This window comes from Delphinus delphis, chromosome 2 (assembly GCF_949987515.2).
Source record: "Delphinus delphis chromosome 2, mDelDel1.2, whole genome shotgun sequence".
NCBI classification, from domain to species: domain Eukaryota; kingdom Metazoa; phylum Chordata; class Mammalia; order Artiodactyla; family Delphinidae; genus Delphinus; species Delphinus delphis.
Genome location: NC_082684.1, coordinates 64,021,460 through 64,046,819, shown reverse-complemented (window position 1 = coordinate 64,046,819; position 25,360 = coordinate 64,021,460). Strand labels below are relative to the sequence as shown.

The following is a 25,360-nucleotide window of genomic DNA, read 5'->3' as shown; positions in this document are numbered from 1 at the left end:
ACATGCATACATCTCTCTAACCCATTCTTTTGCTTTTCTACTTAGTGTCTCTCTCCCAGTATGAGTTAAATATTTCTCATTAAAAAAAATCAGTTTTAGTTTCACCATTTAACTTTTTACTTAGTATACAATGTGAGGTTTCTAAACTTGATTTTTTCCCTCTGAATGGTTATGAATAAAATATAATCTATCTGCTTAGTATTGGTCTCTGAGATTCTTTTTATTATATATATATTGTTTTCCTATCTAGTAGGATCTATTTTAGCACTGTTCTTTGAATCTGTTTTTGTGAGCCAGTACTACACTATTAGAAAGCACTAGCTGCCCTACACGCATAACTTTTTTTTTTTTTTTAGCCACGTGGCTTGCGGGATTTTAGTTCCCCAACCGGGGATTGAACCCACGCTCCATGCAGTGGAAAGGTGGAGTCCTAACCACTGGACCACCAGGGATTTCTCCCCATAACTTTTCTTTTTCCAAGTTTTCCCTCTATTCTCATCTGTCTTGGTTGATCTTTTTTTTTTTTTTTTTTTGCGGTACACGGGCCTCTCACTGTTGTGGCCTCTCCTGTTGCGGAGCACAGGCTCCGGACGCGCAGGCTCAGCGGCCATGGCTCACGGGCCCAGCCGCTCCGCGGCATGTGGGATCTTCCCGGACCGGGGCACGAACCCGTGTCCCCTGCATCGGAAGGCAGACTCTCAACCACTGTGCCACCAGAGAAGCCCTGGTTGACCTTTTTTACACAAGGAAAACAGTGGAAGTACCTGACCCACTCAGCAATTCTAGCAATTGCAAAAAACAGTATTTAATCCAATGAAAATTACTAAAACTGGCTCCAGATAAAAAGAGAGCTATTTTCAACCAAATTTGGAGTAACATTTCTACAATGTTACAACTTTATAACATCGCTCATTTTTCTCTTTTTTCCCCTTCTTTCCAACAAATAATATCACTGTTCCGATTACCTTAATTTTAATGATTCCATCTTGTGGTTCACAGTGTTGCTTCAGAAAAAGCTTTAGTTTATCACGAGAAAATAGGTGTTTTCTGCGGCTACAAGGGGAAAAGGAGGAGAAAGAAGAAAGTGTTAGTATCAAAGAATTCAATCTGAACTCCATCATCTCTTTTGAATGCATAACCTCAATTTCAAGCCTAGGAAAAGAAGAAAATTTCATTTTCCAATAGTAGTTATATAGAAGTTATGAGAAACTTCAAATAGAAGTATTTATGTAGAATGTTATAAAATCAGCTTGAGTGGATCTACCATAAAAGTCCATTACAAAAACAGCATACGGGGCTTCCCTGGTGGCGCAGTGGTTGAGAATCTGCCTGCCAATTCAGGGGACACGGGTTCGAGCCCTGGTCTGGGAAGATCCCACATGCCGCGGAGCAACTGGGCCCATGAGCCACAACTACTGAGCCTGTGTGTCCGCAGCCTGTGCTCCGCAAGAAGAGAGGCCACGACAGTGAGAGGCCCGCGCACCGCGATCAAGAGTGGCCCCCGCCCGCTGAAACTAGAGAAAGCCCTCGCGCAGAAACGAAGACCCAACACAGCCAAAAATAAATAAATAAATAAATTAAAAAAAAAACCAACAAAAAAAACCCCTTTCTGTCCCCCACCCCCTGCCATAGCACTTTGATCTTTAAAAAAAAAAACAACAAAAAAACCCCAGCATATGCATTTGTTGCTTAGGAACCACTTAGAAATCAAATAAACCTCAAGGAAAATATACCACAGAGTAAACCAAATTTTATAAAATTAGATCATTCCTACAAGTATCACCATTAAAATTCTTAACATAATTAAAATTCGTAGACTACCAGATATTATCACATAATACTATGTAAATCAACATTCAAAAGGATATTGTGAATAGAACTGAACATGGATTTTTATCAAATTCTAAAATATTCTGTATTTAAACATCATATGGTAGCCAACAAATTCATGGGATTAAAATTAAAGAAAGTTAGATTTATTATGATTCTAAAAATACACTAGTTTTCATTTTCCCTTGCTCCCAAATTAAAAAACAGCACCACCACCACACACAGAGTAGAACAAAAAAATAACACACAAGTATTTCTGGAAAGGTTCTGGAAAGAAAGCAAATGTTTGAACTGAATTTAAAGTATTCCTTTCAAAAAAAACCAAGTTAAAAGCTTCTATGAGTAAACAAACAATATAGGAGTTTTTAAGTAGTAGCCCTCCCCCAAATATATATTCTTTTCCTAAACTACAGGAAGGACTATACGAATAAAAGGATCTGAAAAAGGATCCCAGCACCATACAGTAGCTGAGAAGGTAATTATGTTTTGATTATTGACTAAATATACTAATCCTCAAGAAATGTATTGTCCTACCTGGCACGTATTAGCCATATATTTATTTTTTAAGACTTTTTCGATGTGGACTGTTTTTAAAGTCTTTACTGAATTTGTTATTATATTGCTTCTGTTTTATATTTTTGGTTTTCTGGCCAAGAGGCTTGTGGGATCTTAGCTCCTGGACCAGGGATTGAACCCGTACACCCTGCATTGGAAGGTAAAGTTTTAACTGCTGGGCCACCAGGGAAAGTCCCTGTTTTGTTTTTTTGTTTTTTTTTAAATAAATGAAATTAAAATTAAAACTTCCGTTCCTCACTATTACTAGCCACAGTTCCACCATACTGGACAGCACACATATAACCTTTCTATCATTGCAGAAAGTTCTACTTGTCAGAGCTACTCTATCATATCAAGTCTTCCTTACAGGAATATTAACATCTCTTTATTATAGGAACAGTATTATCTTTTATTTTTTGCATCAATAACTCAAATACTTCCTCTTTTCCATATTATGTGAAGCATATTCCAGACATCATATTATTTCATCTGTAAGTTTTTCAGCATGTATCTTTAAAAGACAATGGCTCTTTAAAAAACATAACCACCAAAGGATTTCGTAAAATATTATAAATTAGTAACAATAATTCCTTAATATCATCAAATGTCCTTTCAGTGTTCAGATTTAGTTGTTTTGCTTCATTTGTACAGTTAGTATATTTGAATCAAGATCCAAATAAGGTCTGCATATTATGATGGGTTGACCTGTCTCTGAAGGTTCCCCTCTACCTCTTTTTTATTTTTTTAAGTTTTTATTGGAGTATAATTGCTTTACAATGGTGTGTTAGTTTCTGCTTTATAACAAAGTGAATCAGTTATACATATACATATAGCCCCGTATCTCCTCCCTCTTGTGTCTCCCTCCCTCCCACCCTCCCTACCCCACCCTTCTAGCTGGTAACAAAGCACCGAGCTGATCTCCCTGTGCTGAGACTGCTTCCCACTATCTATCTAGTTTACATTTGGTAGCGTATATATGTCCATACATACACTACCAGTCTCTAACTTTGTCCCAGCTTACCCTTCCCCCTCACCATGTCCTCAAGTCCATTCTCTAGTAGGTCTGTGTCTTTATTCCTGTCTTGCCCCTAGGTTCTTCATGACCATTTTTTTTTCTTTTGGATTCCATATATATGTGTTAGCATACGGTGTTTGTTTTTCTCTTTTTGACTTACTTCACTCTGTATGACAGACTCTAGGTCCATCCACCTCACTACAAATAACTGAATTTCGCTTCTTTTTATGGCTGAGTAATATTCCATAGTATATATGTGCCACATCTTCTTTATCCATTCATCTGTCGACGGACACTTAGGTTGCTTCCATGTCCTGGCTATTGTAAATAGGGCTGCAATGAACATTGTGGTACATGACTCTTTTTGAATTATGGTTTTCTCAGGGTATATGCCCAGTAGTGGGATTGCTGGGTCGTATAGTAGTTCTATTTTTAGTTTTTTAAGGAACCTCCATACTGTTCTCCATCGTGACTGTATCAATTTACATTCCCACCAACAGTGCAAGAGGGTTCCCTTTTCTCCATACCCTCTCCAGCATTTATTATTTGTAGATTTTTTGATGATGGTCATTTTGACCGGTGTGAGATGATATCACATTGTAGTTTTGACTCGCATTTCTCTAACGATTAATGATGTTGAGCATCCTTTCATGTGTTTGTTGGCAATCTGTATATCTTCTTTGGAGAAATGTCTATTTAGGTCTTCTGCCCAGTTTTGGATTGGGTTGTTCTGCTTTTTTGACATTGAGCTGCATGAGCTTCTTGTAAATTTTGGAGATTAATCCTTTGTCAGTTGCTTCATTTGCACATATTTTCTCCCATTCTGAGGGCTGTCTTTTCATCTTGTTTATGGTTTCCTTTGCTGTGCAAAAGCTTTTAGGTTTCATTAGGTCCCATTTGTTTTTGTTTTTAATTCCATTTTTCTAGGAGGTGGGTCAAAAAGGGTCTTGCTGTGATTTATGTCATAGAGTGTTCTGCCTATGTTTTACTCCAAGGGTTTGTTAGTGTCTGGCCTTACATTTAGGTATTTAATCCATTTTGAGTTTACGTTTGTGTATGGTGTTAGGGAGTGCTCTAATTTCATTCTTTTACATGTAGCTGGTCAGTTTTCCCAGCACCACTTATTAGAGACGCTGTCTTTTCTCCATTGTATACCTTGACTCCTTTATCAAAGATAAGGTGACCATATGTGCATGGGTTTATCTCTGGGTATTCTATCCTGTTCCATTGATCTATACTTCTGTTTTTGTGCCAGTACCATACTGTCTTGATTACTGTAGCTTTGTAGTATAGTCTGAAGTCAGGGAGCCTGACTCCTCCAGCTCCGTTTTTCTTTCTCAAGATTGCTTTGGCTATTCAGGGTCTTTTGTGTTTCCAAACAACTAGTGAAAATTTTTGTTCTAGTTCTGTGAAAAATGCCATTGGTAGTTTGATAGGGATTACATTGAATCTGTAGATTGTTTTGGGTAATATAGTCATTTTCACAATGTTGATTCTTCCAATCCAAGAACATGGTATATCTCTCCATCTATTTGTATCATCTTTAACTTCTTTCATCAGTGTCTTATAATTTTCTGCATACAGGTCTTTTCTTGCCTTCGGTAGGTTTATTTCTAGGTATTTTATTCTTTTTGTTGCAATGGTAAATGGGAGTGCTTTCTTAATTTCACTTTCAGATTTTTCATCATTCGTGTGTAGGAATGCAAGAGATTTCTGTGCATGAATTTTGTATCCTGCTACTTTACCAAATTCATTGATTAGCTCTAGTAGTTTTCTGGTAGCATCTTTAGGATTCTCTATGTATAGTATCGTGTCATCTGTAAACAGTGATGGCTTTACTTCTTCTTTTCCGATTTGGATTCCTTTTATTTCTTTTTCTTCTCTGACCGCTGTGGCTAAAACTTCCAAAACTATGTTGAATAATAGTGGTGAGAGTGGCAGCCTTGTGTTGTTCCTGATCTTAGTGGAAATGGTTTCAGTTTTTCACCATTGAGGACGCTGTTGGCTGTGGGTTTGTCATATATGGCTTTTATTATGTTGAGTTAAGTTCCCTCTATGCCTACTTTCTGGAGGATTTTTATCATAAATGGATGTTGAATTTTGTTGAAAGCTTTCTCTGCATCCATTGAGATGATCATGTGGTTTTTCTCCTTCGATTTGTTAATATGGTGTATCACATTGATTGATTTGCATATACTGAAGAATTCTTGCATTCCTGGGATAAACCCCACTTGATCATGGTGTATGATCCGTTTAATGTGCTGTTGGATTCTGTTTGCTAGTATTTTGTTGAGGAGTTTTGCATCTGAGGAACAGTATTATCTTTTGGTGCTAACAAAGAGCTGCAAGTCATTTAAGTCTTCTATTATCAAGTATAACTTTCCACCTTATAATTCTTTGCCTCACCAATTAAGAAGAAAATGAATTAATACAACTGTAACCAAGATCTAGCAGAATTATATTTACAGCGTAAGTCAAAAAGTAAATAGAAAAGTGAAAAATATTAAATAGGGAATTACATTACATAAAAAACATATCTTGAACTAAAAACAAAAAAAAAAGGAAAAAGCTCAACAATGAATAAGGAAAACATTGGTTGTCTCAACTATGCTATTCATTAGCCCATAAACTAAATAAATTCAAAAGTTTGAATAATTCATGAGCATTATCTTGGAAATGCTATTTTTCAATATACAATAAAGCGGAGAATGCTCCAGAGAGCTTACATTAATGATAGGCCCCCAAAAACAAACAAAGAACTGCACAGACCCATACAGTTTATAGAAAGTAATATACCTGACTCAGGATCCACTCAATATTTATAATATTGTTATCACTTTTCTTTGGACTCATGAGTATATGGGTGGGGAGAGGGCAACAGGGATGAGAGAATTAGTAAAATTATTTTACATAAAACAAAATGCAAGACTGAATCCTAGGTGACAAGTTGATAGTTGGCTGATGATGTCAACTACTTACTTTCAGGTGACTAAGAGACTAACCTCAACAGGCAACAACAGGGATTTTCCTAAAATATATCAATGTAACCTAGAGCCAGTTCTTTTAAATATTAACCATTCAGTACCTCTCTTTCTCATTTTATTTTTTTATTTTTTAAATTTTATTGAAGTATAGTTGATTTACAATGTTGTGGTAATTTCTGCTGTACAGCAAAGTGATTTGGTTATACATATATATATATATTCTTTTTTGTATTCTTTTCCATTATGGTTTATCACAGGATATTGAATATAGTTCCCTGTGCTATACAGTAGGACCTTGTTGTTTATCCATTCTATACATAATAGATGTATAGAATGCAAAGCATCTACTTATCCCAAACTCCCAATCCATGCCTCCCCGATCCCCATCCCCCTTGGCAACCACAAGTCTGTTCTCTATGCCTGAGTCTGTTTTTGTTTTGTAGACAAGTTCATTTGTGTCATATATATATACATATATATATATATATATATATACATATATACATATATACATATTTTGTTTTTGCGGTACACGGGCCTCTCACTGTTGTGGCCTCTCCCGTTGCGGAGCAACAGGCTCCGGACGCGCAGGCTCAGAGGCCATGGCTCACGGGCGCAGCCGCTCCGCAGCATGTGGGATCTTGCCGGACCGGGGCACGAACCTGTGTCCCCTGCATCAGCAGGTGGACTCTCAACCACTGCGCCACCAGGGAAGCCCTGTGTCATATTTTAGATTCCACATATAAGAGATATCACATGATGTTTGTCTTTCTCTGTCTGACAATTCACTTAGTATAATAATCTCTAGGTCCATCTACGTTGCTGCAAATGGCATTATTTCATCCTTTTTATGGCTGAGTAGTATTCCATTGTATATATATACCACATCTGCTTTATCCATTCATCTGTCAAAGGACACTTAGGTTGTTTCATGACTACCTCTATCTTTTGATTAGGTCACAAACAGGAATTTTTAAACATACTCATTTTTTGTTATTAAACTTCCTCAGAAATGGGCAGAGACTGATCAGATGTTTGTGTCTAATGAACATAATATTACAAATGTGACGTACTTCTAAGCACCAGGTTTCTCAGCTTTGAAAACTGAGTTCTCTCATGAGAAGTGCTTCATAAATAGAATCCTTCTTAATTTTTTAGATGTGAAGACTATCTGGAGTTAGTTACTAAACTAGACAAAGGGCTCATGGTTCATTAGGAATCACATTATCAGTCTATGAGCATATAAATATACATGTATTTTAAAAAGGGAAGCAATCACTCGCTACTACCCATTTGTTCCACATCGAATCTCCTTAACTGAACATAATTATTCTACTTTAAACTACCATACAGAAGATATGGAATTTTACCTGATTTGTGTTGCTTTAACAATAGCACACTCATACAATTCTTTTTTAGTGGGTTGCACCTTGTACTTGAATAATAAGGGATCAATTGTATCTTTCTTCTTCCTAAAAAGAGCAAAGACACAAAATAAGTTAATAATTTGTTTGGGGGACTTCCCTGGTGGTGCAGTGGTTAAGAATCCACCTGCCAATGCAGGGGACATGGGTTCGATCCCTAGTCCAGGAAGATCCCACATGCCGCAGAGCAACTAAGCCCGTGTGCCACAACTACTGAGCCTGCGCCCTGGAGCCCATGCACTGCAACTACTGAGCCCACGCGCCACAATTACTGAAGCCCACGTGCCTAGAGCCCATGCTCTGCAACAAGAGAAGCCACTGTAATGAGAAGCCCACGCACCACAACGAAGAGTAGCCCTGCAACTAGAGAAAGTCCGCATGCAGCAACAGAGACCCAACGCAGCCAAAAATAAATAAAAAATTAAAAAAAAAATTTGTTTGGAAACGTGATATTTTACATGAAATCTAGTTTCTAAGGACATACTATAACAGAATCTAATGCATTTTAATTTTAATTATGATTTTATAAGTTACTGATATGCCTCACTATTTTATTAGCCAAAATAGCACAGAGCACTATTTTATGTTAGGTAGGTACTTTAATTACTCATTCAATAAATTTTCCTTGGGTGAAGAAATTAACTCCAGATGAATAAGCAGGCTCTCCAGTTTAGGCTAGATAAATTTATAAACAGCTCTTGGATTTACTTTTAAACCATTTTTAGCTACGTAATCTAAGAGCAAAAGTGGAGATAGGGTAGTTTACCCTGTTTCAAGAACTAGCAAAGAGGCTACACATTTAATTCCCACCCCTACCAATTTCTCATTTTTTCTTCTCTTTTGAGGGTATATTCATTCATGCATCCATCCATTCACTAAATAGTTAAGAGCTTACAATGTGCCAAATACTAAAGAATAAGGATTCACTGGTGAACAAAATAGAAATACAGCGGGGAGACAAACAAAACAGACGACAGGGTAGGTGGTAAGTGCTATGAAGGGAATAGAGTGCAGAGTGAAAGGTCTCTAGTTCATATAGGGTGATGATCCCTGATAAATTGACCAGGTAGGCCTTCCAAGAAGTTGACATTTAAGCAGAGATCTGAAAAAAATGAGGGAGCAACCCATGAAAAAACTCTTGGGGAAATGAGTTTTTAAAGGAAGAGAGAAAAGTGTAAAGGTCCTGAGGGGAAGGCATGCATGGTTTGCACAAGAAGCAGAATCAACAGGGAGAAAAAGAGGAAGGTTCAGTCAGAGAGGCAGCAGCAAGGCCAGACTATGGGTTATCATTAAGGGCTTTCAATTTTACTTTGAGTAAAGACACCAGAGGAGGGACTTCCCTGGTGGCGTAGTGGTTGGGAATCCACCTGCCAATGCAGGGAACATGGGTTTGATCCCTAGTTCGGGAAGATCTCACATGCCTCAGAGCAACTAAGCCCGTGTGCCACAACTACAGAGCCTGCGCGCCACAACTACTGAGCTCAAGTGCTGCAACTACTGAGGCTCGCGCGCCTAGAGCCCTGCTCCGCAACTACAGAGGCCACCAAAATGAGGAGTCCGCACACCGCAACAAAGAGCGGTCCCTGCTCGCTGCAACTAGAGAAAGCCCTCACGCAGCAACGAAGACCCAATGCAACCAAAAATAAATAATTTAATTTTTTTAAAAAAGAAAAAAGACACCGGAGGATTCTGAATAATGGGGTGATAATGATTTAACTTACACTTCAGAAGGATCATTCTGGCTGGGATGAGGGGAACAGAGTGCAAACAGGGATACCAGTTAGAAAGCTAATGCAATAAAACTAAGTGAGAAAAATGTTGGCAGTACAGACTAAGAGGGTAGTGGTGGCAGTAGAGAGAAGTGGTTAGATTCTGGAAAAGCTGCCTCTGTGAATGCAACTGTATATGTAAAGGGGATATAAGTGGGGGTTATAGAGAAGAAAATGATATGAAAGGATGATAAAGAGAAGCACTGGGCAATTGGGTAATGAAAGTAAGATACAGTCAAAGTGATATAAATACAGTACACACACTGCAGACAGTGCCAATCTATATGGATTTATATGATTTTTCTCCAAGAGCACTCAGCTGACCAAAGCTGTCAATTGACTAAATCTCAGAAACTTACAGAGTTTCTTTACTATATGCACCATAAAGTGAATAATAAAGGACAGAATGAATTTTCCCAGGTAAACAAAAGTGGAGTGTATAACTGAATGAAGTGAGCTTCAATTGTTCTTGTGCAGCTGACTAGAATTAACTAGGTAAGTTTCAGTTTTTGCAAATTCTAAGGTGTTGTTGAACCATATGGTTTAGATACATAGTATCCAGTGTATGACTAGAAAGGAAGAGAAAAAATTATTTCAATGGGATATCAGTACCCAATCTGACATACATACTTACTTAAATAAATAAATACATACATACATACTTATTTATTTAGGCTGTGCCACATGGCTTGTGGGATCTCAGTTCCCCCACCAGGGATTGAACCCGGGCCTTTAGCAGTGAAAGCGTGGACAGCCAGGGAATTCATACATTTTAAAAATTATTAAAAATCACTTACCCATTTTGAAAAGAACTGTCTTGTGTTTCTGAATCATCACTATCACTGATGATAATAGTTTCTCCATCTATATTGCTGACATGTCCATTAGCAAAACCATTTTGGTGTGATGGAGGGAGGACTTCCAAAATCCTACACTGTAACCTGAAAGAAAATGATACATTTAAAAATGCAAATCACTTGATATTTTATAATCAAACATTTCAGAGCAATCTATTTTGAACAAATGAAAAGCAATTTTGTAGAAACTATGGCTGATTACTATAACCAATTTAATAAAAGAGAAAATCTGTAACATCCAATTTAAGTAAAGGTTAGCTACGATTTAACACAATACAAGACTATTTTAAAAGTCAATTTATCATGATTCTTAGCAATTATATTCATCACTAAAGTTACTGTTTAGAAAATCAAGTACTGGCATAATATCTCATTATACAGATTAGGCCTTACAAGAGTTTTTCAAAGCATTCAGTATTTTAAATTCTGAAATTCTCCTGATCATAACCTTTTTTATTCTCTTTGTAACTTATATTGTGATTTCTGATCTCTGGAAAGCTTCCTATTCACTAACTCTACCCTATTTTGGCTTCCCTTACCTCTGCCTGCTGTATCTGGATTTTATAGGCTGCAATTTCAGACTCACTCACCACAACTGAAATATTTCTCAATCTCATTTTTACTGTGCCCATTTTCAACTGATAAATAATTTAAATTTGCTATAGCCATACAATGGAACATTATTCAGCAAAAAAACAGGAATGAAATACTGATGCACTCTATAGTATGGATGAACCTTTAAAACATTATGGTAAATTAAAGAAACCAGACGGAAAAGGCCATATAATATATGACTCCAGGGACTTCCCTGGTGGTGCAGTGGTTAAGAATCCGCCAGCCAACGCAGGGGACATGGGTTCGATCCCTGGTTCAGGAAGATCCCACATGCCGTGGAGCAACTAAGCCCCTGTGCCACAACTACTGAGCCTGGGCTCTAGAGCCCGTGAGCCACAACTACTGAGCTTGCATGCTGCAACTACTGAAGCCCACGCGCCTAGAGCCCGTGCTCCGCAACAAGAGAAGCCACAGCGATAAGAAGCCCACGCTGTGACAAAGTGAGAGAGTGGCATGGACATATATACACTACCAAACGTAAAACAGATAGCTAGTGGGAAGCAGCCGCATAACACAGGGAGATCAGCTCAGTGGTTTGTGACCACCTAGAGGGGTGGGATAGGGAGGGTGGGAGGGAGGGAGACGCAAGAGGGAAGAGATATGGGAACATATGTATATGTATAACTGATTCACTTTGTTATAAAGCAGAAACTAACACACCATTGTAAAGCAATTATACTCCAATAAAGATGTTGGGAAAAAAAAAAAAAAAAGAAGCCCATGCACTGCAATGAAGAGTAGCCTCCCACTCGCCGCAACTAGAGAAAGCCGGAACGCAGAAACGAAGACCCAATGCAGCCAAAAATCGATCAATAAATAAATTTTTAAAAATTAAAAAAAAAAGATTCCATTTATATGAAATATCCAGAATAGGGAAATCCATAGAGACAGAAAGTAGATGAGTGGTTACAAGTAGTTTGCCCTTTTGCTTACATGTTTTCAAAATACATTTTTGCATTTACAGCCAAAACAGAATCATACAATTCCAGAAAGACAAACAATATATTCAGAGCTGATTCATTTTGGGGAAGCTGGTGGATTTTTACAAGGTAATTGCACTTATTTTCATTAGTGTACATTTTAGCGTATGCTTGCTTATATTCTCCTTTAGGAGAACATCTTTAGTATCCCCAACAAAGTCTAATATTGCTATTAGGCACAGAGAAAATCAGGACCATGGATTTCCTGCTAGGAACTTTGCACTATACACTAATAGAAGAAACTAAGTGGTTCCACAGCACCCTGAGGTTTAAGAATCAACAAAATGTAGACCAAATGGGTGAATCTAAAACTCTCAAAGCATCTTATCTTCCCCCCTCAACTCACTTCCTCTCACTCTGAGACTTATACACATTCAATTAAAAGTATCATATATGGGGACTTCCTGGTGACGCAGTGGTTAAGAATCTGCCTGCCAATGCAGGGGACACGAGTTCGAGCCCTGATCCAGGAAGATCCCACATGCCGCGGAGCAACAAAGCCTGTGTGCCACAACTGCTGAGCCTGTGCTCTAGAGCCCATGCTCTGCAACAAAGAGAAGCCACCGCAATGAGAAGCCCTTGCACCGCAACAAAGAGAAGCCCCTGCTCGCTGAAACTAGAGAAAGCCTGCGTGCAGCAACAAAGACCCAATGCAGCCAAAAATAAATTAATTAATAAAAAAAGTATCATATATGACTCCCGAATAATTTGCTCCTAAAGAAAGAATTGATTAAAGAGAGAAAAGACTCAAATTACTAAAACCAGAAGTAAAGCTGGAAAAGATTATAAGAGAATACCATGGGCAACTATATGCTGACAAACTGGATAACCTAGATGAAATGGACAAATTCTTAGAAACACACAAATTGACTCAAGAAGAAATAGAAAATCTAAATGCATCTGTAACTATTAAGAGGGTTGAATCAGTAATCAAAAATATCCCAAGGACTTCCCTGGTGGCGCAGTGGTTGAGAGTCCGCCTGCTGATGCAGGGGACATGGGTTCGTGCCCCGGTCCGGGAGGATCCCACATGCCGCGGAGTGGCTGGGCCCATGAGCCATGGCCGCTGAGCCTGCGCGTCCGGAGCCTATGCTCCGCAACAGGAGAGGCCACAACAGTGAGAGGCCCGTGCACCGCAAAAAAAAAAAATTAAAAAAAAAAAAAAAATATCCCAACAAAGAAAAGCCCAGGACCAGATGGCTTCATTGGTGAGTTCTACCAAACTTCTAAAGAATTAATACCAATTTTTCTTAAAATCTTCCAAAAGATTGAAAAGGAGAGAACAGTCCTTAACTCACAAGGTCAACATTACCCTGATACACAAACCAGACAAAGATATGGCAACACATATAAAGAACTCTTAAAACTCAAAAAAAAGAGAAAAAAATCCAATTCAAAAATGGTCAAAGAACCTAAATAGACACTTCTCCAAAAAGGATACAAATGGCAATAAGCACATGAAAAAAATCCTCAGCATCATTAAGTCATAAAGGGAATGCAAAATCAAAACTGCAATGAAATACCATTTCATACCCACTAAGATGGCTATTATTAAAAAATATGGAAAATAAAGAGTATTGGGGAGGATATAGAGATATTGGAACCCTCATGCATTACTGGTGGGGATGCAAAATGGTGCAGCTGCTGTGGAAAACAATATGGCAGTTCCTAAAAAAATTAAACACACAATTATCATATGACTCAGCAATTCCCCTTCTATGTATATACCCAAAAGAACTGAAAATAGGAACTCAACAGACACCTGTATGCCAATGTTCACAATGACATTATTCACAATAGCCAAAACACAGAAACAACTCAAGTATCTATCAACAAATGAATAGACTAAAAAATGTGGTATATACACATACAATGGAATAGTATTAAACCATAAAAAGGGATGAAATTCTGATACATGTTACAACACAGATGAACCTTGAAAACATTATGCTCAGTGAAATAAGCCAAACACACACAAAAACAAATATTGTATGAATCCACTTACACGAAGTATCTAGAATAGGCAAATTCATGGAGACGTAAAGTAGAATAAAGGTTACCAGGGGCAGGAAGGAGGGAGAAATAGGGAGTTATTGCTTAATGGGTACAGAGTTTCTGTTTGGGATGATGAAAAAGTTCTTGAAATAGTAGTGATGGTTACACAACACTGTGAATGTACTTACTGCCACTTAATTATACACTTAAAAATGACTACAATGGTAAAGTTCATGTTTATTTACCACAATTAAAAAAAATTTTTTTTTGTCCTAAGAGTAAAGCTGAAGAAGGCCCAATTACCAAGCCGACATTGGTAGCAAATGGAAATGGTGTCAAAAGAACTGCAAGCTAACTTTCGCCACTGGCTGACAGAAATAAACCAGTGTTTCTAAAGAGGAACAACTATAGGAAATTATATCAGGCAATTATGTAGTCTAATGGTTAAAAGGTTCTGTAATTTAGTGACATGAACTGCACGAAAATAAGGAAGGAATCAAATGGACCCACTTCTGAAGGGCCTAGGTATGACATCCAGGGGTCATATGGCTCAGGGTTCCAGGAGGTGATAAAGGAAGCTTTTCAGTGAACCTGTGACAAGGTTCTTCAAGTTAGAAAAAGAGATAGTTTTCACTTGGCAGAGTCCAGGTGAGTGCCCCTAAGTGGCAGCAGTGGTTGTCATCAGAGAAAAAGTAAACGGGTCTACGCTGGGCACAGGAACGGTTGGTGTGGCGCCTAAAATGGTCTGACAGTCCATTGAAGGGAATAGTCTATCATCCCAGTAGGGCCCACAGAGCTACAATAATTTAAGAACTAATTCATTTAAGACTAACAGAAAATTAACAGAAATACAATTCTCTGACAGAGGAATAAGGGAGAAGGAAACCAGTACAGCTTAGAGACATTGTCTATAATGTAGTAAATGTTTTATATATAAATTATCCTGGTTATTTTCAATGCTACTATTAACTTTGTACCACACCCAAACCACAGGTCAATTCTTGCTAATCTAATCAAGGCTAGGCCTCTCACTGGTGCTTAGCTAAACTTCAGTTAACTGCAAGATGTCAGGTCAGCACGTTCTAACAGATTTCCAAAGAGACTTAGTCTATGTCTTTCAAATCCACTTGCTACAATTTCTTGGTCCTAGGGAGTCCAAAGAAGACTGGGGGGTGTAAAAAAGGTTAAAGAATCGCGAATCAAGACCCAGCTAGTGGGTCTTGGAGAGTACAGAAACTCTAAATTAATGTTATGCTCCATTCTTTGAGGACAGAGTGGAGACTGACAATCAAAGACAGGTCCTTATTATTATTAGCGTTCCTGTGTGCCAGATAAGTATATCACTTTCACATATTTCTCTCCTCATATCAACTCTGCAAGGTATACGTTTTTCAGTAGATGAAATTCAGGGTCAGAGAAGTTAAAGCATTTGTTTATGGTCAGACAACCAGTAACAGTACAGCCAAAACTTTTAACTATTTGGCTCTGAAGCCCATATATTTTCTAATCTTCCACTCTACTACTGGAGTTGAGGGGTAACACAACACTATACTGACCCAAGGGTATTTCAGAGCTTTAAGTCCAGGTAGTCAAGAGGCACTTTGGGAGCCTCTCCAAAACACATTTCAAACTTAAACATGTTTCAGAGTGAAAGCAAGTCTGTAGAACAGCAGCAAGCACAGAATGAGGCTAGAGCAGAAGTTAGCCATAAATTTCTAATAGTGACCAGCTAAACATGGAAATAGCCTTTTATGAGAATATTCTGGAATGGTATATATATCTCCCCCCAAAAGTTGTTTTTGTTTTAATAGTCATTTAACAATAGTTATAGTTCAATTTATATCTCAAAATACAAATTCATTAAAACAAAAGCAAATTCTAGAACTGAAACATATGCAGAATATTTGCAAGGCATTTGGGTAGAAGATAAATAATTAACAGCAAAAGGAAAGAAGAATAGAAACCTGGGGAGGCCTACTTGACATAAAAGGACTGCCCCTCTCTGTTTGGGTCTCTAAAAATAGAATATGCTGAATCTATGGCATGCTTCACATCTGCTCACCTGTGCTGCCTCATTAACCTTTTATTTTCTTGTAATACAGGTGCCAAGAACATTTATTTTTAAAATGCTATGCTTGAATAATTACTTCAACTTTATAGGTAGAAACAGAGTAAACCTACTTAATTTGAAGTTTAGAGTTAAAAAAATTCAAGTTAAAGAGGTTAAGTGATACCTCATTTTAAATGGAGGAAACTAGACCACTCAAGTCTGCCTACTTCAAACAAAAAGACTGAATTATGTTGATTACTTGTCAGTGGGGAAGAAGCAGTCAGAAAACGTTGCTTTGTTTGTAACCTCTCACTTTTTAGACAAACTGATCAGAGCAGCTCAAAGAATGTTTCATTTTGAACTGTTCTGAGACTCTTTATGGACCAGAGAACCACATCTTCTTATTTCTCCAGTTGGCATTTGACCTATTATAAGCCTAAATATCATAAGACAACTAGAATCATTAGATTCTTGCTAAAAACTAAATCTGTTATTAAAAGATATATATAATACAAATAAAAATCTTTGGAAAGAAAATTCTAGATATAAGATATATGGGTTAAATCCTACATATCTCTAAAGTTTCAAACATCTGGATATTATCAGTATACTGTTTAAACCCTTTAGTATTCAAAATTATCATCTTAAAGCCACATGAGTTAGTTTGGTTAAGGTATCAACCAAATTAATGAAAGCCTCACCAAAATACTTTAAAATTCCAATTAGTGTATTCAAATTAATAGATATTCAAAGTGTTTGTGGTCTCAGCTTTATGTTGATCTGACATACTGATGCCAACAGAGATGATACCCTCGTGAGGAGGCAAGACAAACACACGCAGATCAGAGAAAACAAAAACATTAAATATAATGAAAAGCCACCACAGACTTAGCAGCAAGTGACTTCTGTTTCAAAATGATAATAGAATTTTAGAACACTTAACTTGGACTCAGTGTGAAGGATGGATAGCAAAGGAAGAGAAGCAGGCTTCTTGCCTTTCCTCTATCTTGCTGCCATCCTGAACAAGGAAAACAATGGTCACAACCTTGGGATGACAGAGCAGAAAACAGGAAAAAGCCTGGGTTCCTGACAACTTTGTAGACCTGCCCTAACACTACAACTGAAGTACTTAGTTTTACATGAGAGAAAAATTTCTATTTTGTTAATGCCCCTAAAGTTTTTCCTATTATAGGCACCCAAGTCAAATTCCAGCTGAGGAAAAGCAATATAAGCAATGTATTAGGTATACTAGGTATTTCTATTAAACAGTAATCAGTTTATAACCTGATCTATGTTAAATTTATTTTGAGTCAGAGTACCGCATTCTTCAACTCAGCCAAAAATGCTGAATAAGATTTTCAAACTTGAAAGTTATCGTGTCACTGGCAATACAGATTTTTTTCAAGTCATATTTGTTTCAGAAAACAAAGTCTGAAGTAGAAAAATAAATTTAACCACCTATGATTTGTGGGTGTGGCATAAGAGCAACATGAGGGATCCCTGCAGTGACAGAAATATTCTGTACTGTGACTATATTAATGTCAATATCCTGGTTGTGAATCTGTACCACTGGGGGAAATTCTGTATTATTTTACAACTCCATGTGATTCTACAGTTATCTCAAAATAGAAAGTTTAGTTTAAAAATGCTAATGATAAACATTAGGAAAATATCAACTCCAATTAAAAGCATTCACATCACGGGGGAAAAAAATCAATAAAAGACGAAAGTAATGTATATGTATCACTAAAAAGCTACAGTAAATAATGACGTATTTTTGGCAGGATAGCCATACAGCTCAATAGAAGGGAGTCCAGAAATAGACCCAAAATTCCATTTATATTCATATTCTGGAAGGGGCAAAATTATAAGGACAGTAAACAGATCAGTGGTTGCTAGAGTCTAGAAGATGAGGGCAAGGGGTGACTACAGAGAGGCACAAAGGCCACTGGAGGGAGTATGGGTTCGATCCCTGGTTGGGGAACTAAGACCCTGCAAGCCATGCAGTGCAGTCAAAAAAAAAAAAAAAAAAAAAGGGCACAAAGGAAGGTAGTAAAAATGTGTGATGGGTTACACGACTATGTATCAAAAGTCAGAGTCAGAGCTACACAATAAAAAGGATAAATTATATCATAAGGAAGTAATATACTTTAAGCCTTATTAATTTAGACTACTTAGGATAAAGGCCTATCTGAATATGTTATTTAATTTAAATTATCCTTTAACTTAAAAGTAAAACATTTATTCCTTTTCTTAAAACAATATATACAAAAATGGCTAACTGAAGTAGGTCTACTTGTTAGAACTTATTGAAGCATAGATGGGTCCTGCTATACTTATCAGAAGACTAGCCAGAGAGTTCTTCGTAATGCAAAAACTCCATAAAGGGAGTCCTTTTCTATAATTTGTTTCCGTTTCAACTATAAACATAATAACAATTCATCTTAAAATGCCTATTTTTCATGGAAAGAAGTTCAATATATTGTTGTTCTCTCTTACAATGTGAGATAACCAAATCAAATAAAGTCAGATGATTTATGTACATCAAAATACAGTGCATAGGGCTTCCCTGGTGGTGTAGTGGTTAAGAATCTGCCTGCCAATGCAGGGGACACCGGTTTAAGCCCTGGTCTGGGAAGAGCCCACATGCTGCGGAGCAACTAAGCCCGTGCGCCATAACTACTGAGCCTGTGCTCTAGAGCCCGCGAGCCACAACTACTGAAGCCCACGCACCTAGAGCCCGTGCTCCGCAACAAGAGAAGCCACCGCAGCTACAGAAAGCCCGCGCACAGCAACGAAGACCCAACACGGCCAAAAGTAAATAAATTAAATAAATAAATTTATGAAAAAAAATACAGTGTACAAAAAATAACTACAAGAATTTGCAAAGAAATTATTATATAACTAACAAATTAAGATGACAAAATTATACTTATTACTTCCGGCATTCTCGAATTTTTTGAGCTGGAAGCTCAAACAAAATAACCCGAATATTTTCTATTATCCTTATGGTCAATAAGCATTCTTAATATGACAACAATGAAATCAACATGCTGACTGACTGACTGACTAGAAGTAGATAAAGAAAGATACAAAAACATCTTTATAAAGATAAACGGTAAACATCAGCCCATTCTAATGGCCAATCACAGCAAATGATTAATGGAGCACTAAATTAATTTAGCATTACAGTACCTTTTATTCATTCTATTTCAATGTTGGTGATATATTCACTAGTCAAGTAAGACTTACCCTATGCCCTTTTTTTCCAGCTTTATTGAGAAATAATTGACATATATCACTGTATAAGCTTAAGGCATACAGCATGATGGTTTGATTTATACATATTGTGAAATGATTACCACAATAGGTTCAGTTAACATCCAACAACTCATATAGTTAAAAAAAAAAAAGAAAAAAAAATTCTCCTTGTGATGAAAATTCTTAGGATTTAATCTCAACAACTTTCCTATATATCATGTATCAGTGTTAACTATAGTCATCATGTTGTACATTACATCCCTAGTACTTACTTAAAACTAGAAGTTTGTACCTTTTGACTACCCTTCCTCCAATTCCCCTCCTCTCTATGTCCTCTTAATGTATTTATCTTATTTAGTCCTTCATTAGTCCTTCATATGTATTTTACTTATCTTTGCCCTACAAATTGTATTCCTACTACCAACAGACTATATAATGCTTGAGAACAATAAGTACTAATGCTTTTCTCATATTTGATTATCTGCTTGCATCTAACACAGTGGTTTTTCAGAGAAGACACTGAATTTAATTGGCTAAAACAAAAAATGACTCAAAACTATCCCATCAAGCTTTATTTTCTTTACAGCACTAATCAGTATCTGAAATTATCCTGATTTGTGTTTTTCTCTCTTGCACTTGAATATAAGTCCCTAGTCCTTGTCTTATTCACTACCCTCTTCCCAATACCTACAATAGCATTGAGCACACAATGTTTATTGAATGAATCTCAAAAAATTTGGCTTTGTGTATACCTTAAGTACTAAATCAGAATATTCCCTACCACCTCTAAGAAAAAGTCATAAGGGGCTTCCCTGGTGGCGCAGTGGTTGGGAGTCCACCTGCCGATGCAGGGGACACGGGTTCTTGCCCCGGTCCGGGAAGATCCCACATGCCATGGAGCGGCTGGGCCCGTGAGCCATGGCCGCTGAGCCTGCGCTCCGCAAGGGGAGAGGCCACAGCAGTGAGAGGCCCGCATACCAAAAAAAAAAAAAAAAAGAAAAGAAAAAGTCATAAGTAATTGCATTTTTCATCCCTGGAAATTGTTCCAAAAGATAGAAAAACAATAAATAAATAAAAATTCTGGGACTTCCCTGGTGGTCCAGTGGTCAAGCACCCACCTTCCAAAGCAGGGGACGCGGTTCGATCCCTGGTTGGGGAACATGCCATGGGGCAACTAAGCCCGTGTGCCACAACTGCTGAGCCCGTGTGCTCTGGAGCCCCCGCGTCACAACTAGAGAGAAACCCGAGCGCCCCAACAAAGATCTTGCATGCCGCAACTGTGACCCGATGCAGCCAAATAAATAAATAAAAATAAATACTTTAAAAATCCTATGAAAAAAATAATTTTAAAAATTCTATTTTTCCCCATGCTTGCAGTCACCTTTTGTTGCCACTAGATAGCATTCTTTCACCTGCAAGCAAAATATTTGAAAAGAAGAAAGCTTAATCAGCTCAGAATGCAGAAGTAAAATAATTAAGGCACCCTCTGATGAGCACGGTGGTTAAAAATATAAATAGCAGGAGAACCTGTTTAAATGAAGGAGCTTTTTTCCCTTTGAATCAATGATCATAAAATGATGCTGATTTTCAGACACTCAACAATATGGATCACTCAGAGTGAATGATCAAAAGCGTAATCTAACCACATTATATACAATCCTATGTTGCTTCACACTTTGAAAGAAATTATAAAATGTGCAAATAAAGTGAAAAGCAAATAGTGAGTAATCAATAAGTACATTCAATTTATCATCTTTCCATCCTGCTTAAGGGCTATCTTTTAGTATTTCTTTCACACTCATTCCGCCCACACAGAAGCACTGCTTGTGCTTGATAACTTCATCACTTGTGACCTTGGGCAAGTTTTAGTTAATTAAGCTCTGTGTATGAACTCCTCAACTGTAAAATAAGCAAATGAGCACCTATCACATATGGCTGTTGCGGAAATTAAATAAGATAGTATAAGTAAAAAGCTTAAAACAGTGCCTGGCATACAATAAGCTCTCAGAAGTTTACTGGTATTGTCATCATCTCCCTAAAATGACATACAGTGAACTCTGAAGAACAGTGACTGTGATGTAAGAAAATTAGGGACTGGCTACAAAAAAAGATGAGTCATCACAGCTGGCAGGCTCTTCACTTGTTCCTGACAAGCACAGGAAGGATCTAACATTTACTGAGTGCTTTATGTGCCAGGCACTATGCTGGGCTCCTAAAAAATATTAACCACTGTGACAGACTGTTGCAGTTATGGCCCCCACTGAGTCATAGGCCTCCTTGATCCCCCCGCCTACACATTAAGTCTGGATTTGCTCATGTGACTTGCTTTGGTCAATGGAACACTAGCAAACATTGAGCAAGCTGAGGCTTGATATGTGCTTGCACATTGGAGCTTTGCCTTCTCTTGCTGCTGGGAACTCTATTCCTACCCTGGGAACAAGTTTGAATTAGCCTCCTGAAGGATAAGAGAGGCCACATGAAAATACCCACCCCAGTCTGAGGCCTTTGACATGTCAGTAAGGCTAGAGTAAGCGACCTAGACAATACAGCCCCAGACAATAAGAGCATTCCAGCCCACTATGGAATCATGAGACTATTGATTTAGGCCACTAAGTTTTGGGGGTGGTCTGTTATGCAGCAAAAGCTAACTAATACAACCGCTATACGAATGTAGATATTACTTGCTTTACAGATTAGTAAAGAAGATTCCCAGAACGAGTAACTCAGTTTGGCTCCAAAGGCTTTTTCCACCATGCCAAGCCACATCTACATGCTATACTCTGAGGTTCTAGATTAAAAGGGTATCTCTGGGGACTTTATTAATTAACCCTTATTTCAGCAGTAATCTTTCCTCTCTACCAGGAGTCAGCACACTATGGCCAATGGGCCAGATTCAACTCACTGCCTGTTTTGTGTGGTCTACGAGCTAAGAATGGCTTTTACATTTTTAAGTGGCTTAAAATAAAAATAAGAATATTTTGTGACATGTGAAAATAACATGGAATTCAAATTTCAGTGTTTATAAATAATTACTAGAATACAACCATGCTCATTCATGTATTGTCTATGGTTGCTTCTGCACTGTAACAGCAGAGTTGGCTGGCTGTGACAGAGACCATATGGACATTGAAGTCTATAATATTTCCTATCTGGCCCTTTATTTTTTAAAAAGTGTGCCAACCTCTACTCAGAATTATTCTCTTGGCATGTGTTTTTGAGTTAAACATAGGATTTTGCCTGGCCTTTAGTGATGAGCAGACTTTTTTTGTACTTTTATCTCTCCTTTTCCTTTCATTGAAAATTATTTTAGCTTATGTCATTTCTCTTAGATCTCTTTTAACTTTAATCTTTGGACAATCTCTGAATTTGTCTAAGAAAGGCAGATAACCCCATTTTATTTATTTATTTTTTGAATTTTATTTATTTTTTTATACAGCAGTTTCTTATTAGTTATCCATTTTATGCATTTTAGTGTATACATGTCAATCCCAATCTCCCAATTCATCCCACCACCACGCCCCCGCCGCTTTCCCTCCTTGGTGTCCATACATTTGTTCTCTACATCCGTGTCTCTATTTCTGCCCCAGATAACCCCATTTTTAAAATGGTTAGTCAGAACCACTGTGATCTTATATTGGCCGAATGGAACAGACCATAAAGGAGGTAGAAGATGATGTAGGAGAGAGATTTTATTCAGAAGACCTCTAACTTCCCAGACCTGAACCTGTGTAATAACCATGTAGAAATGGACTTCCCTTTTATTCCTAACAGGGATTTCAGGACAGAAGTAGCTATACTATATATATAGTCTATATATAGACTATATATATATATACACATATAGTATATATAGCTATATATATAGGTGCAGTATATATAGTATATATACTATATATATAGCTAGACTATATATATAGTCTTCTCTCTTTTGTGAGATTCGTCTCTAATATTCTCCTGCCATAGTGAACTAAGAACTTCAGGACTACTACTAGTCTACTTCACCATCCTGCTGCTAACCAGTTCAACGAGACACAAATTGAAGTAAACATTGTTTTCCTTTTATAATAGAAAAGAGGTGAACCTTAATTTACTTGCCATCCCCCATTTTTATCACTTTTCTTACTACAGTAAGACTCCCACAATAAAGACCTTAAGTCCTGGTAGAGACTCAGCTGACTCTTTGCACTTGGTATTAGTGCAGAGGATCAATAAAGAGGTTGCCATAGAAACCAACTACCCTCCTTCAACATTTACCATCCAAAGACTTTTGAGAGGCATTAGGCAAATCCTCCTAATGGCCAATGCAAATTTGAAGGTCCTGAGAACACTGAAGAAAATGAATACATTTGTATGATCAGTCTAAACTTCACTGAACTATTTTGTTAAGAATCGAGCAGTTGAATCCATAAATATTTACAACAGAAGCTTTATATGTTATTTGAATTAAACACTTTAGAAAAACAAATTCATTTTCATTTATTTTTGTGGCTACTTAATAGGGATTTTTAGGATATAAAAAGGGTTTCCCAGGATGGCCTCCAATATATATTATTATACAAGTAAATAAGGATTCTAAATTTTAACTGTTCAACTTGCAACAACAATCCAGCACTCAGTCAGGCTGTAAGTCTGGGTCTCTGATACATACAACAATATATATCTAAAGAAGATTCTAACTAGGAATTCCAAAGAAAGAACAGCTGTCCCAAATAGCCTTTTTTTTTTCTATTAATAATTATATCATCAGTATACTAGGGTCATCAGGAACTAAAGACTGAAACAACAATTTGAGGATGTTCCTTAGGTCTCTCCTTGGCTAAGAACCAGGAATTTTGACCTTAAAAGGGCAGTAGTATAAGCTGACCAATAGAAAGTCTTCTATTTGAAAGAACTATAATAAACTTAATTAATATACGTTGTTAAAAGTTATATATTATATCTGCACCTAAATAAGAAGCCTTCCTCTTCAATCCTTTCTACTAATTTATATTTTTCTCTGTCTTCAAATTTCTAGTCAAATAACCCTTTTCCAAAACTTCTCCTTGGATTAATCCCACCTGGATCCACTCACTGATATCCAAGCATGTATGTTTAAATCAAAATAACTGTACTGTTCCTCACTTACACCTTTTATGTTCATCTTATCTCCTCAATATATTTAGTATTTCCCTTTGTCCTCAACATTAATGCATTTTAATTCATTATGATTCACTAATATCATTTAGGTTAGCAATACAAAAAGGAGCTCAAAGATTAAAAAGTCCATTTTTTCATTTCCAATTCTAATATATAATAAGTACCTACTCTCTACATTTTAGGTTTTTATGCTAATTTTCTTTTATTCATTAGACTAAAGTGCTTGAAGCATTCCACCAATGCAACATAGAAAGCCACAGGGACTATACCTTGATATCTGAATAGATAAGAGCTCTAGGTGGCTGGTCTCTATTTGATGCCAAAATTGATATCAGTTTGTAAGATTAAAAAGAATTTCATAATCTTCATTTTACAAGGCAGTTCTAAAAACAATACTGAACTGTAGTATCTTATGCTTCTTGACTAGATAGCATTTCTAAGTGTTAAATCTAAATAGTATGGGTATAATATGTGGGAAAATCTAGCTATCAGTGAAACTCCGGTGCAAATCCAATTCTGCTATTGTATTGATTTAACCTACATTGGAGAAAAGGTCTGTCATTAAGTCATAGGTCAGAGATTATGTGGAAAAAAATGCAGTTTATTATTTTCAAAGAGCAAATTCACACAAGGCTAACAAAAGGAATAACTTTCTCCATCCTCAGAAAAAGGCAATACTCCAAGTAAACTTTTTAGGAACACACAGTTTAGCGAGTTTATGCAAAACCAATTAGAAATGGTGCATGTGGTTTTCTAATGTAAGAAGACATCCAAATCATTACTAAGTGAAAAAGCTACTTTTTTTTTTTTTAATTTAGTGTAGTACAGAAAAAAAGAGAACTATGCACTAATTTTTTGACTGTGGTTATCTCTGAAAGGAGCATTTGGG

The 25,360-nt window shown here is 37.1% G+C and overlaps 1 protein-coding gene across 1 annotated transcript in view; it reads right to left on the bottom strand.

Annotated features, from left to right (window-relative positions):
* Positions 1–25,360, bottom strand: part of BAZ1A (bromodomain adjacent to zinc finger domain 1A) — a 93,455-nt gene that overhangs the window by 47,914 nt on the left and 20,181 nt on the right. Inside the window, exons 3-5 of the mRNA XM_060004689.2 lie at positions 10,375–10,518; positions 7,755–7,856; positions 966–1,053 (exon numbers count right to left, since the gene is read on the bottom strand). Coding sequence (XP_059860672.1) covers positions 966–1,053; positions 7,755–7,856; positions 10,375–10,518 — 334 coding nt within the window. The remainder of the gene's footprint in view (positions 1–965; positions 1,054–7,754; positions 7,857–10,374; positions 10,519–25,360) is intronic.